General features: G+C 38.0%; 1 protein-coding gene across 2 annotated transcripts in view; it reads right to left on the minus strand.

The window, feature by feature from the left end:
- Positions 1–298: 298 nt before the first annotated feature.
- srrm3 (serine/arginine repetitive matrix 3) overlaps positions 299–14,082 on the minus strand; it is a 167,922-nt gene continuing 154,138 nt past the window's right edge. For both annotated transcript variants that reach the window (XM_056457237.1, XM_056457235.1), the window contains exons 12-15: positions 13,455–13,657; positions 10,116–10,346; positions 9,643–9,765; positions 299–1,606 (exon numbers count right to left, since the gene is read on the minus strand). In XM_056457237.1, coding sequence (XP_056313212.1) covers positions 1,399–1,606; positions 9,643–9,765; positions 10,116–10,346; positions 13,455–13,657 — 765 coding nt within the window. In that variant the 3' untranslated portion in view covers positions 299–1,398. The remainder of the gene's footprint in view (positions 1,607–9,642; positions 9,766–10,115; positions 10,347–13,454; positions 13,658–14,082) is intronic.

Genomic DNA, 14,082 nt, shown 5'->3' on the forward strand with positions numbered 1-14,082 from the left:
GATACACCACGATTTTCCAGTGCAGATATTGTTAAATGAAAAAAATTAATTGGGAGAAAAAAAAAATATATATAAAAGATCAGAAATGTGGCAAAAAAAAAATCACAATGAATGAACATGGAGTTGATCTGATCAAGATATATTTACATAAGAAACTAAATAATCCCAATTTTCTAGAAATCAAAAGCATCACAACAGTGTTTGTGGTGCAAAAATATTTGCATAATAAATAAAAATGTAAATTGTTTGTTTTAATATTAATATTAAAATAATAATATTAAAATATAGCACACTATTATTGTAATTCTGGTAGACTTGGTGAGCAGAAATGACTTTAATAAACATGAATAAATCAGAATATTTCCAAATATTTGAATGTTTATTGATGAGATTCTCCTAAATCACGAGCTAAATAACACTAAATGATTGAATCTCACAAGAACTGTCAGTGATTTGTAAACAAAATATTTTTAAAAGCTGCATAATAAATAGAAATGAAACGTTCGTTTCTTCTGTGATTTCCAAGACATTTAAACCACTTTATTATTAGTAGCCAAAATAAAAGACTAAATTATATCACACCAGTAGTGTTTCTACTGTAATTCTGTTAGCCTTGGTACAATAAGCTGCTTTTCTTGTAAATAAAAAAGAGCATTTTTAAAAATATTCCTAAACATTTGGGACATTTATTTATGAGATTCACCCAAATTATAAACTATTGTAAATAATAATAATAATAATAATAAAATCAGTTTGTTCTTGCTTTCGTTCCTCATTATTCTGAATCTCCACTGTAATAATAAAGTCTCTGGATTTTCAGATTATTTTGGACTCATTGTTAACCCAGTTTTTTTGGTAATATTTGCAGCGTGGAAGAATTTCAGGTAAAAAAAAAAGTGCTCATCTTATGTTTGTTCTTCAGGCCTTTAGTCTTTAAATAGAGACACTAGATTTATTTATAACTATGTGTTAGCTATAAATATGCTGAGAACATCAATATCTCTGCATGTGTGTGTGTGTGTGTGTGTGTGTGTGTGTGTGTGTGTGTGTGTGTGTGTGTGTGCGTGTTTGCATACTGCTAAAATTGAATGTCTGCTTTTATTCTGTACAGACTGACTGTACTTTACCACTTTAGTTTATCAGTTATTTCCCAGTTGACTAGCTATATTCACACTGTACACAAATCCAGTCTTTAGGGCAGTTTTGCTCATGGTTATCAGCTGCTGAGATCAGATGTGTTTGTTCAGAGAGCGTGCAATTATTTATGCCCAGATCATTTTATATATCACTGGAATCATTTTAAGAATGTACTGGAAAAAAAAATGCATGAGATAAATTAATTAAGTACAGTAATGATGTTTGCAGTGCAGTTCACCTTTAAACTGAAGTGTTTGTGTGCTAGAAGTGTGCAGTTGTGGAGTTGTGTGAGCTGCTTTGGCTGTAGTAACTGTGTGCTGGGCTGACGCTGCGGCTGCTGTAGCTGCTGTACGTGCTGCTGTAACTGCGGCTCCGGCTCCGGCTTCGGCTGGAGCTGCTGCTGTAACTGCTGGAGCTGGAGGACGACGATGGGCTTGGACGGTAATACGGAATCGGACGCTTCCGTGCACTGCACACACACAGCAGAGAGAGCGTATTAATAACAGCACCATAATAAACATTCACTTAAAAAAAAAGCACTTTAATGCCACTTTGACCACTCCACAACTCCTGTCAAACCACCTTTTTTTTCAAATATTTCCAGAGTGCTGTTTAACAACAGAATATATTTTTTAAACATATTAATTTTAATAACTAATCTCTAATAATTGTTTTTCTGCCAAGATGTCAGTATATTCAGCCTGATCTCAAGAGCTTCGTAATAATTTTATGTTTGTCAATTTAGTGTCTAATTCTAACTAATTTGTAGTCGTTTAAAAATCTACAATTTTTAAAATGAGGCATGGCAAACCTGATCTCAAGAGCTACGTAACTATTTTCTGTTTTGACAGTTTAGTGGCTAATTCGTACGAATTTGTAAGAGTTTAATCATACAAAAATCTATTTAAATTCTATTTAAATTCCATTTAAATCTATTAATTTAAAAAAAGAGGCATGGCACCAAATCTGATCTCCAGAGCTATGTAACTAATTTCCGTTTTGTCAGTTTAGTGGCTAATTCGTACGAATTTGTAAGAGTTTAATCATTCAAAAATCTATTTTAAATCTATTTTAATTCTATTAATTTTAAAAAATAGGCGTGGCACCAAACCTGATCTCAAGAGCTACGTAACTATTTTCCGTTTTGTCAATTTAGTGCCTAAGTCGTACAAATTCGTAGTCGTATGAAAACAATATCCATAAGTCGTAGTTGTATGCTTTTAAAAATAATATCGGTTGGGTTTAGGGAAGAGGGTGGGCGTTGGTCAATCGTGTTTTTAAAAACAATATCGGTTGGGTTTAGGGAAGAGAGTGGCTGGGTCAGTCGATCAGTCAGTCAGTCAGTCCGTCAACAGTGGCCTCTGGTGGATTCACGCGAGAACAGCAGGCACGAATGGCACTCGTGGGAGAAATTTGAGATCTAAAAAAAACGTACACAGCGGCCTCTGGTGGATTCACGGAAACAAAAACTGCAAAAAAAAAACCTACAATTCGTAGTCGTATGAAAATCTATAATTTTAAAAAGGAGGTGTGGCACCAAACCTGATCTCAAGAGCTACGTAACTATTTTATGTTTTGTCAGTTTAGTGGCTAATTCGTACGAATTTGTAGTTGTATGAAAATCTACAAATTTAAAAAGGAGGCGTGGCACCAAATCTGATCTCCAGAGCTATGTAACTATTTTCCGTTTTGTCAATTTAGTGCCTAATTTGTACGAATTCGTAGTCGTATGAAAACAATATCCGTAAGCCATAGTCGTATGCTTTTAAAAACAATATCAGTTGGGTTTAGGGAGGAGGGTGGGCGTTGGTCAATCGTGCTTTTAAAAACAATATCGGTTGGGTTTAGGGAAGAGAGTGGCTGGGTCAGTCGATCAGTCAGTCAGTCAGTCCGTCAACAGTGGCCTCTGGTGGATTCACGCGAGAACAGCAGGCACGAATGGCACTCGTGGGAGAAATTTGAGATCTGAAAAAAACGTACACAGCGGCCTCTGGTGGATTCACGAAAACAAAAACTGCAAAAAAACTACAATTCGTAGTCGTATGAAAATCTATAATTTTAAAAAGGAGGCATGGCACCAAAACTGAACTCAAGAGCTACGTAACTATTTTATGTTTTGTCAGTTTAGTGGCTAATTCGCACGAATTTGTAAGATTTTAATCATTCAAAAATCTATTTTAAATCAATTTTAAATCTATTAATTTAAAAAAAGAGGCGTGGCACCAAACCTGATCTCAAGAGCTACGTAACTATTTTCCGTTCTGATAGTTTAGTGGCTAATTCATACGAATTTGTAGTTGTATGAAAATCTACAAATTTAAAAAGGAGGCGTGGCACCAAATCTGATCTCCAGAGCTATGTAACTATTTACCGTTTTGTCAATTTAGTGCCTAATTCGTACGAATTCGTAGTCGTATGAAAACAATATCCGTAAGCCGTAGTCGTATGCTTTTAAAAACAATATCGGTTGGGTTTAGGGAAGAGAGTGGCTGGGTCAGTCGATCAGTCAGTCAGTCAGTCCGTCAACAGCGACCTCTGGTGGATTCACGCGAGAACAGCAGGCACGAATGGCACTCGTGGGAGAAATTTGAGATCTGAAAAAAACGTACACAGCGGCCTCTGCTGGATTCACGGAAACAAAAACTGCAAAAAAAAACTACAATTCGTAGTCGTATGAAAATCTACAATTTTAAAAAGGAGGCGTGGCACCAAAACTGATCTCAAGAGCTACGTAACTATTTTATGTTTTGTCAGTTTAGTGGCTAATTCGTACGAATTTGTAAGAGTTTAATCATTCAAAAATCTATTTTAAATCTATTAATTTTAAAAAAAAGGCGTGGCACCAAACCTGATCTCAAGAGCTAAGTAACTATTTTCCGTTCTGATAGTTTAGTGGCTAATTCATACGAATTTGTAGTTGTATGAAAATCTACAAATTTAAAAAGGAGGCGTGGCACCAAATCTGATCTCCAGAGCTATGTAACTATTTTCCGTTTTGTCAATTTAGTGCCTAATTCGTACGAATTCGTAGTCGTATGAAAACAATATCCATAAGCCGTAGTTGTATGCTTTTAAAAACAATATCGGTTGGGTTTAGGGAAGAGGGTAGGCGCTGGTCAATCGTGCTTTTAAAAACAATATCGGTTGGGTTTAGGGAAAAAGAGTGGCTGGGTCAGTCGATCAGTCAGTCAGTCAGTCCGTCAACAGTGGCCTCTGGTGGATTCACGTGAGAACAGCAGGCACGAATGGCAATCGTGGGAGAAATTTGAGATCTAAAAAAACGTACACAGCGGCCTCTGGTGGATTCACGGAAACAAAAACTGCAAAAAAAAACCTACAATTCGTAGTCGTATGAAAATCTACAATTTAAAAAAAGAGACGTGGCACCAAACCTGATCTCAAGAGCTAAGTAACTATTTTCGTTCTGACAGTTTGATGGCTAATTCAAATGAATTTGTAGTTGTATGAAAATCTACAATTTTAAAAAGGAGGCGTGGCACCAAATCTGATCTTAAGAGTTACGTAACTATTTTCCGTTTTGTCAATTTAGTGCCTAATTGTACGAACTTGTAGTCGTTTGAAAATCTACAATTTTAAAAAGGAGGCGTGGCACCAAATCTGATCTCAAGAGCTATGTAACTATTTTCCGTTTTGTCAATTTAGTGCCTAATTCGTACCAATTCGTAGTCGTATGAAAATCTAAAATTTTAAAAATGAGGCGTGGCACCAAACCTGATCTCAAGAGCTACGTAACTATTTTATGTTTTGTCAGTTTAGTGGCTAATTCAAACGAATTTGTAAGAGTTTATTCATTCAAAAATCTATTTTAAATCTATTTTAAATCTATTAATTTTAAAAAAGAGGTGTGGCACCAAACCTGATCTCAAGAGCTAAGTAACTATTTTCCATTCTGATAGTTTAGTGGCTAATTCGTACAAATTTGTAAGAGTTTAATAATACAAAAATCTACAATTTAAAAAAAGAGACGTGGCACCAAACCTGATCTCAAGAGCTTAGTAACTATTTTCCGTTCTGACAGTTTAGTGGCTAATTCATACGAATTTGTAGTTGTATGAAAATCTACAAATTTAAAAAGGAGGCATGGCACCAAACCTGATCTCAAGAGCTACGTAACTATTTTCCGTTTTGTCAGTTTAGTGGCTAATTCAAACGAATTTGTAAGAGTTTAATCATACAAAAATCTACAATTTAAAAAAAGAGACGTGGCACCAAACCTGATCTCAAGAGCTTAGTAACTATTTTCCGTTCTGACAGTTTAGAGGCTAATTCATACGAATTTGTAGTTGTATGAAAATCTAAAATTTTAAAAAGGAGGCATGGCACCAAACCTGATATCAAGAGTTACGTAACTATTTTCCGTTTTGTCAATTTAGTGCCTAATTGTACAAATTCGTAGTCGTATGAAAATCTACAATTTAAAAAAAGAGGCGTGGCACCAAATCTGATCTCAAGAGCTAAGTAACTAATTTCCGTTTTGTCAGTTTAGTGGCTAATTCGTACGAATTAGTAGTCGTATGAAAATCTACAATTTTAAAAAGGAGGCGTGGCACCAAACCTGATCTCAAGAGCTACGTAACTATTTTCCGTTTTGTCAGTTTAGTGGCTAATTCGTACGAATTCGTAGTCGTATGAAAATCTACAATTTTAAAAATGAGGCGTGGCACCAAACCTGATCTGAAGAGCTACATAACAATTGCACGTTTTGTCAGTTTAGTGGCTAATTTGTACGAATTTGTAAGAGTTTAATCATACAAAAATCTAAGAATTTAAAAAGGAGGCGTGGCACCAAACCTGATCTCAAAAGCTACTTAACTATTTTACGTTTTGTCAGTTTAGTGGCTAATTTGTACGAATTTGTACGAGTTTAGTCATACAAAAATCTACGAATTTAAAAAAGAGGCGTGGCACCAAACTTGATCTCAAGAGGTACGTAACTATTTTACGTGTTGTCAGTTTAGTGCCTAATTTGCACGAATTTGTAAGAGTTTAGTCATACAAAAATATACGATTTTAAAAAAGAGACGTGGCACCAAATCTCGTCATTGGGGGATAAACAAATCGTACTAAATTGTACTAATGAGATTGTACGAAATCATCTTTTTGACACTTAATTAAAAAGTTACGTATTGCCGTGAGATTGTGTTGGTATATTAGCAACTAAAATCTTGCGCTTTGGACAATGTGAAAACATGTTTTGTTTGTTTTCACTGTCTTCCCATTGATTTCTCTTCATTGTCACAGTATTTCCTATATTTTTTTTCCTCCTTATTTGTTTTATTTTGGCTAGAATAAAAGCAGTTTTTCATTTTTTATAAAGCCATTTTAAGGTCAATATTATTAAATATAATATTTATTGATTGATAATAAAATGGGCGACGCAGTGGCGCAGTAGATAGTGCTGTCACCTCACAGCAAGAAGGTCGCTGATTCGAGCCTCGGCTGGGTCAGTTGGCGTTTCGGTGTGGAGTTTGCATGTTCTCCCTGCGTTCGCGTGGGAAATGCTCCGGTTTCCCCCACAGTCCAAAGACATGCGGTACAGGTGAATTGGGTAAGCTAAATTGGCCGTAGTGTATGAGTGTGAGTGAGTATGTATGGATGTTTCCCAGAGATGGGTTGCAGCTGGAAGGGCATCCGCTGCATAAAATATGTGCTAGATAAGTTGGCGGTTCATTCTGCTGTGGTGACCCCTGATTAATAAAAGGACTAAGCCGAAAAGAAAATGAATGAATGAATGATAATAAAATGTTCTTTATTTTAATTGATTTCTTTGAAATCTTATTTTTATTTTTACAGTTTCAAGTGAAATTATAAAACACAAATTCTTATTTTTTACAAAAAATTAATCTTGTTATTATTATTTAACTTTTAAGCAGTTTTTTAAAATTAATTAAATAATTTATTTATTTATTCATTCATTCAACTAAAATATTTTTATAATTCTAACTTGATTTTTATATTGTTAATTTTTTTTCTGAGTAAAATGATTTACTAATTTAATTTAAATAAATTAAATTAATTTATAATGCAATTATTTAACTTTATCAGATTTTTTAATGACATATTTTCACATTGATTTCTCTTCGTTGTTTCTGAGTTGATATTTACTTATTTATTTTCTTATTATTTATGCGAAAAATATGTAGCTAATAATAAAGTTTTAATTTCAAAACAAGTTTTCAACAAGTAAATCCAGTTACCATTGCTAGGTAGCAAGTTTTAGCTTTCTCATTTATTTCAGATTAAAGGCAATTAAATCTGTCATTGTGTTGTGGTCAGTGAGCTGCAGTCATGATTAGTTTCTGCCTGGAAAAGACGTTCAGCTTTGGTTAGTATTGAGTGTTAACCACACACACACACACACACACACACAAACGCACGCACGTACACACACACACAAACACAAACAAAAACACAAACACAAACACACACAAACACACACACACACACATTCATTTATTCATTCTGCAGTGTCATCATACTGAAAAACATGACCATAAGTATGCAAAGAGAAACATGAGTTAACTACAGTGCGTTAGTGAGCATCCGGAGACATTCAGACTGGATCAGGAATCAACATTATTATTATTATTAGTGTTAGTGTTAATCTGTAAAACCAGCCTGAAAGAATGATAAAAGCAGAGAGTTAAGAGAGAGAGACGGAGATCGAGAGCTTGTACTCGTGGACTGATGAAACCGGCGGTCCTGATGCAAGACAACGGTTGTCCTGGTAACGGTTGTCACGGCTGCAGATCAGCATCGTGGTGGTGTGATGTCATCAAGTCAACCTTCATACAGGAGAGAGTGAGCACAAACAACCTGCTGCTTTCAGAATGCGCATCGTGAATATTCATAATGCACATGAATATTCATAAGACAGTATTCATAATCAGTGGGTGTAAAAGTTCAATGGGTGGAATCTGGAACCTGAAACAAGGACAAGCCAAAATACAAAATACATAACAAATATAACACCCAAACAAATCTGTAGTGAAAAATACTTGTACGTCAGTCAGCTGTATTTGTTTATACATTTCAATTCATTAATGGATCCATTTATTATTTGCAGTAGTGGTAAAAAATACAAATAAAAAAGCTGGTGTGTTTTAATTAGGTGAAAAATACTTTCATTTATTATATTTTCATTACATAAAAAATAATGTGAAATCCTGCAGTATGCAGAAAAAACAAAAACAAAAAGAAAGAAAAGAAAAAAAAACAAAGAAAGAAAAACAGAAAGAAAGAAAGAAAGAAAGAAAGAAAGAGAAAGAAAGAAAGAAGGAAAAGAAAGAAAGAAAGAGAGAGAGAGAGAAAGAAAAGAAAGAAAGAAAGAAAGAAAGAAAGAAAGAAAGAAAGAAAGAAAGAAAGAAAGAAAGAAAGAAAGAAAGATAGAAAGAAAGAAAAGAAAAGAAAAGAAAGAAAGAAACAGAAAGAAAGAAAGAAAGAAAGAAAGAAAGAAAGAAAGAAAGAAAGAAAAGAAAGAAAGAAAAGAAAAGAAAGAAAGAAAGAAAGAAAAGAAAAGAAAGAAAGAAAGAAAGAAAGAAAGAAAAGAAAAGAAAAGAAAGAAAGAAAGAAAGAAAGAAAGAAAGAAAGAAAAGAAAGAAAAGAAAGAAAAGAAAGAAAGAAAGAAAAGAAAGAAAGAAAGAAAAGAAAAGAAAAGAAAAGAAAGAAAGAAAGAAAGAAAGAAAAGAAAAGAAAAGAAAGAAAGAAAGAAAGAAAGAAAGAAAGAAAGAAAGAAAGAAAGAAAGAAAGAAAGAAGAAAAACAGAAAGAAAGAAATAAAGAAAAAAAGAAAGAAAGAACGAAAAGAAAAGAAAAGAAAGAAAGAAAGAAAGAAAGAAAGAAAGAAAGAAAGAAAGAAAGAAAGAAAGAAAGAAAGAAAGAAATTAAACAGAAAGAAAGACAGAAAGAAAGAAAGAAAGAAAGAAAGAAAGAAAGAAAGAAAGAAAGAAAGAAGAAAGAAAGAAGAAAGAAAGAAAGAAAGAAAGAAAGAAAGAAAGAAAGAAAGAAAGAAAGAAAGAAAGAAAGAAAGAAAAGAAAGAAAGAAAGAAAGAAAGAAAGAAAGAAAGAAAGAAAGAAAGAAAGAAAGAAAGAAAGAAAGAAAGAAAGAAAGAAAGAAAGAAAGAAAGAAAGAAAGAAGAAAGAAAGAAAGAAAGAAAGAAAGAAGAAGAAAGAAAGAAAGAAAGAAAGAAAGAAAGAAAGAAAGAAAGAAAGAAAGAAAGAAAGAAAGAAAGAAAGAAAGAAAGAAAGAAAACAGAAAGAAGTGTAATAAATTGAAATGTATCTTGCTAATGTATTCCATCTAAACACTCATATACTACTGAATGCTCCTGGATGGTGTAGTTACAACACTGACCAGCAGAGGCGACCTGAAGCCAGACCTGAAAAACTAAAGCCTGTAAATGAACAAATGACTCTGCATTCCTATTTTAATCAACCATCACAGTTCCTTTAGGTGTAATGTATAAGCGGATGAGAGAAGCTTTACCTGGTGATTCTGCGAGCCTCCATAAAGCTGGGCGAGTCTCTCCGTCTCTTGCGGATTGGGGAATAACTGCGCGAGCGGCGGCGACCTCTCTCTGCGTCTGAATGATGAGGACTGTCTCTCTCTCTGCAAACACACACACACACAATGGACAGATCAGTTATTCATTCAATCATTTTGCTTCGGCTTAATCCCTTTATCAGGGGTAACCACAGCGGAATGAACCGCCAACTATTCCGGCATATGTTTTACACAGCGGATGCCTTTCAGCATTACTGGGAAACACCCCTAAACGGAGAGCAAGCTCCACACAGAAACACCAACTGACCCATCCAGGACTCAAACCAGCGACCTTCTTGCTGTGAGGCCACAGTGCTAACCACTGAGCCACCGTGTCACTCACTTTGGGAAATGTTTGTAAAGCAATTTGAATTTCTGCAGAATATTAATGAGTGCTCTTATGAATATGCATGCACCTGGAGTTGTTCTGGCGGGTGTGAGGTGATTTGTTCTTGCTGGATCCGCGTTCTCGTGATGTCGACCTGCCGGAGCTCCAGGAGCTGCTGCGCTGCCGCGTCGTCCCGTGACTCTTGCTCTTCTTCTTTTTGGATGTGTGTTTGTGCCGCCCGGGAGACACCGATGAGCTCCGGTGCCGGTTCTGGCCACGCCCACGATGGTGCCGCTTAGAGGAGTGAGCATCTTTTGTCCTGTGAGTGAACAAAGAGCAGACTGGAGAAATGCTACTCGATAGCTTTGCTTTTCATGAACAGTAGTAGTTTTTTCAACACAGGCTCATTGTGGATACAAACCCCTGTCTTAGTTTCTGCAGAGCACGAAATATGTACCCAGAGCTACGTCTGGCTGCATTTTGTCTTTAAAATGCACTGTACAGGGACGTATGACGCCGCTGATGGCTTCTGTTAATTTTTCACGCTACCGCCGACTGCTTACCTCCATGTGGACGGCTTCTCCGGTGTTACCAGGTTGCACAGTAGCTCACTGCTTACGCCGATGGACTTGAGACCTGGAGCGGAGTTGACCGCGAGTTTACACAATTCAAGAAACCAGGTAAAACGTGGTGAAATCACACGGCCATGACAGCTTTTCTTTTTCTAGATTGCTTTTGAAAACACTATTGGTTGGGTTTAGGGACGGGGGTAGGTGGGTCAATCAGTCAGTCTACAGCAAGCTGGCCTGGTCAGCTAAAGTGTATATTGCGCCCTCTGCTGGATTTACGCGGGAGGAATTTGAGATCATCAAAAAGCGTACACAGCGGCCTCTGGTGCATTTGCAAAAACAAAAACTACGAGCAGATGTAACCCTGCCGGTCCTACACTACACAACCTGCTCTGAGCTGGAATCGAAACGGCAGTTCTTCGTATGAGAGTTGGTTGCTCTAACAAGGAGGCTAAAGACCATAGCCTCTAATGTGTGTCGCTAGAGCACCTTTTAGAGGTCAGAGGAGTGAGGTTTAAGGCTGATTTATACTTCTGCGTCAAGCTTGTGATTGTGCTCCGGTGCAGCCTTCGCACAATCGCATAGCCCTCGCCATAGCTGACGCCATCGCTGACAAACACCTCTGAAAAAATGAAACTACACGTCACAACAACGCATAGTGCAAGCTCTGTGATTGGTCGGCTTGCTAGCTGTGACAAGTGTGGGTGGTTCTGAGAGCTGTGAGCCTGATAGAGCTAGTGTTAAGTCCCGTGAAGGAGCTCCAGTTGTAAACTTTAGTTTTGTGTTTACCTTATGATTAAAGCTGCTGCACGTCCGCCAGTTCCTGCCTCTGAATGAGCGAGTTTTAGCTACGTGAGGTTTATTCATAAACTAATTTCGAGAGGATCACGTGCTTATGATTTATCACAGCCGGTCTCGTATTAAGCTAATCAGTATCATCCAATCATATGAGCCATAAGCTACTATAAATAACCACAGTTTTCAGTCCACTTTATCTTCGTTTGGAAGAAACCCCCCTTCCTCCCCGTTCTCCTCCTTCATTATAGATCGTGCGGCACGGAGGCCCAGTGGTTAGCACTGTTAGCCCCACAGCAAGAACACTGCCAGCCCTGGTCCTGCCAGGTCGGTAGGTGTTTTTGTGAGGAGTTTGTATATTCTCCCCGTGTCCGCGTGGGTTTTCCCCGGGTTCTCCGGTTTCCTCCCACCATCCAAATATATACATCATGCATAACAATCAAGCATTTGTCTAGCCCCCTTTTTTCCTCACATGTTCCCTTAGCTACTGCAGATGGGGAGTTCTGAGATCCACCGAGCTCAGGCTCCCCTCTCGCTCTGCAAACGGGAGGAAGCCCCGGGCTCGAGGATCCCTTGAGCTCGGGGCTCTCTCCCGGGACAGCATGCCAAACAAGTTTTTGATAATTCATCGGCTAAGTGTGAACTCTTGAATTGTACATTAATGTAGCACTCAGAAAAAACAAAACACCCTTGAAGAAACTCGACCCAGAGGAACATAACATAACTTACTGCCAGCTAGCGTTTCAGAACTGTTATTGCAGAGCAACACAAACAGCACATAGAAGTATACATGCAAGGCTACGTGCAAGGCTTGCACTGTGCGTCACGCCGAACACTCAACGCAGAAGTATAAACCAGCCTTTACCTGCACAGCACTTCACTAGCTGACCTCTGTTACACTCACCCCCCTAAACCTTACTCCCATCTGGGTCACGACACCAATGCAACCCCCGCCGGTCCTACACCACCCAACCCACTCCGAGCTGGGATCGAACCGGCAGGTCTCCGCATGGGAGTCGGTTGCTCTAACAAGGAGGTTAAAGACCTAGGTCGCGAAAGCACCTTTTAGAGGACAGAGGAGTGAGGTTTCCCCAACATAGGTTCATTCTGAAAACGTAGCCGTATACGTATACGTTTCTGGAGATCTTGAATTCTGTAGCCAGAGGTACGTATGGCTGCATTTCATTTTTTAAACAAACGCTACGGGGTGGTGTGACGCCATTTCTTTTCACGCTTACCAGCTGACCGCTTACCTCCGTATGGACAGCTTTGTATCCCAGTTTGTCCCCTTAGCTTGCCATGTATGTCAGCGGACATGAGACGCAGAGAGGAGTTGACCATGACAATGGGGTTCAAGTCCGGTGAAGAACGGTTCCAGAAAGCCGGTAAGACAAAAACGGAATCCAAAAAATAAAATAAACAAGTGAATAACAGGGTGAGAATGTGGTAAAACGTGGTAAAAATCAGACGAGGGCTTTTCTTTTTCTGGATTGCTTTTGAAATTTGTTGGTTGGGTTTAGGAAAGTGGGTGGGCGGGTCAATCAATAAAATTGGTTTAGGGAAGGAGGAGGGTGGGTCAGTCGATCGGTCAGTCATTCAGTCAGTCAAACAGTCAGTCAACAGCGGCCTCTGGTGGATTTACGCGAGAACAGCAGATGCGAATGGCACTTGCGAGAGAAATTTGAGATCTCAAAAAGTGTACACAGCGACCTCTTATGGATTCACGAAAACAAAACCTGCTAAAAAACGTGCCCCTGGGATGTATTTCGCAGTCTCCAGAAATGTTTATAGAGGTACGTTTTCAGAATGAGCCTGGGTTGGGTTTACCTGCACAGCACTTCACTAGCTGGCTTCTGTTATACACTCTCAACGCAGAGAAAGGACCACTACACAGACGTACCTCTGGTTATGTATTTCGCTGTCCCCAGAAATGTAGACCTGGGTACGTATCCGCAATGAGCCTGGCATGAGCTTTTTTACACGCTCTTAGTGTTTTGCGCCATCTGCTTTAGACATTGTGCTTAGATCATTAAAACCCCAGTGTATGCCGTAAATGTTCTTACTTCTTCTGACTCTTGTTTTTAGCGTGCGTCTCATGCTGTGAGTCGCTGCTGTGCGCCGGCGAGTGCTCCGTCCTCTCTCGAACCCTCGTCCGACCACCACGTCTCCCTGCGATCTCCGAAATCTGCGGTTTCCCATCTGCGCATTCGTCCTGCGCCGCAGCTCCTTTAATAGCTCTCACATGAGGAGACGTCGAGGGAAGCTTCTGGAGATGATTATAACCAACAAACCAAAGGGGGAAAAAAAATAAAAATAAAAAATGTGGAAAAGAAACAAACAGAAAGAGAAGAGTCAAATTAGAGTCTTTCTCCTGCCGGGCTGAAAGAGCGTTATCGTGTACTTGGCAGAAAAGAATATCTAAAAAGAAAGTGCTAAGATTGTTGTCTGGCTTATAGACAGTCCTCTATTGTGCAGCGCATGCAATACTCGGCATGCAAAACCATAATGATTCGAAAAGAAGAAGAGTCCCGAAAGAGAAAATCAAAACAAACAAATGAAAAAAAAATTAAATAAAGGGGGGAAAAGGGGGAAAGTATATAATGCCAAACTGTGAACGTAAAGAAGTTTAGAGAGTATATATATAAAGAGACTGAAGTAAATACAGTAGAGAAAAGTAGAGGACTTTTTCAA

Source organism: Danio aesculapii, chromosome 5 (assembly GCF_903798145.1).
Source record: "Danio aesculapii chromosome 5, fDanAes4.1, whole genome shotgun sequence".
Taxonomy (NCBI): Eukaryota; Metazoa; Chordata; class Actinopteri; order Cypriniformes; family Danionidae; genus Danio; species Danio aesculapii.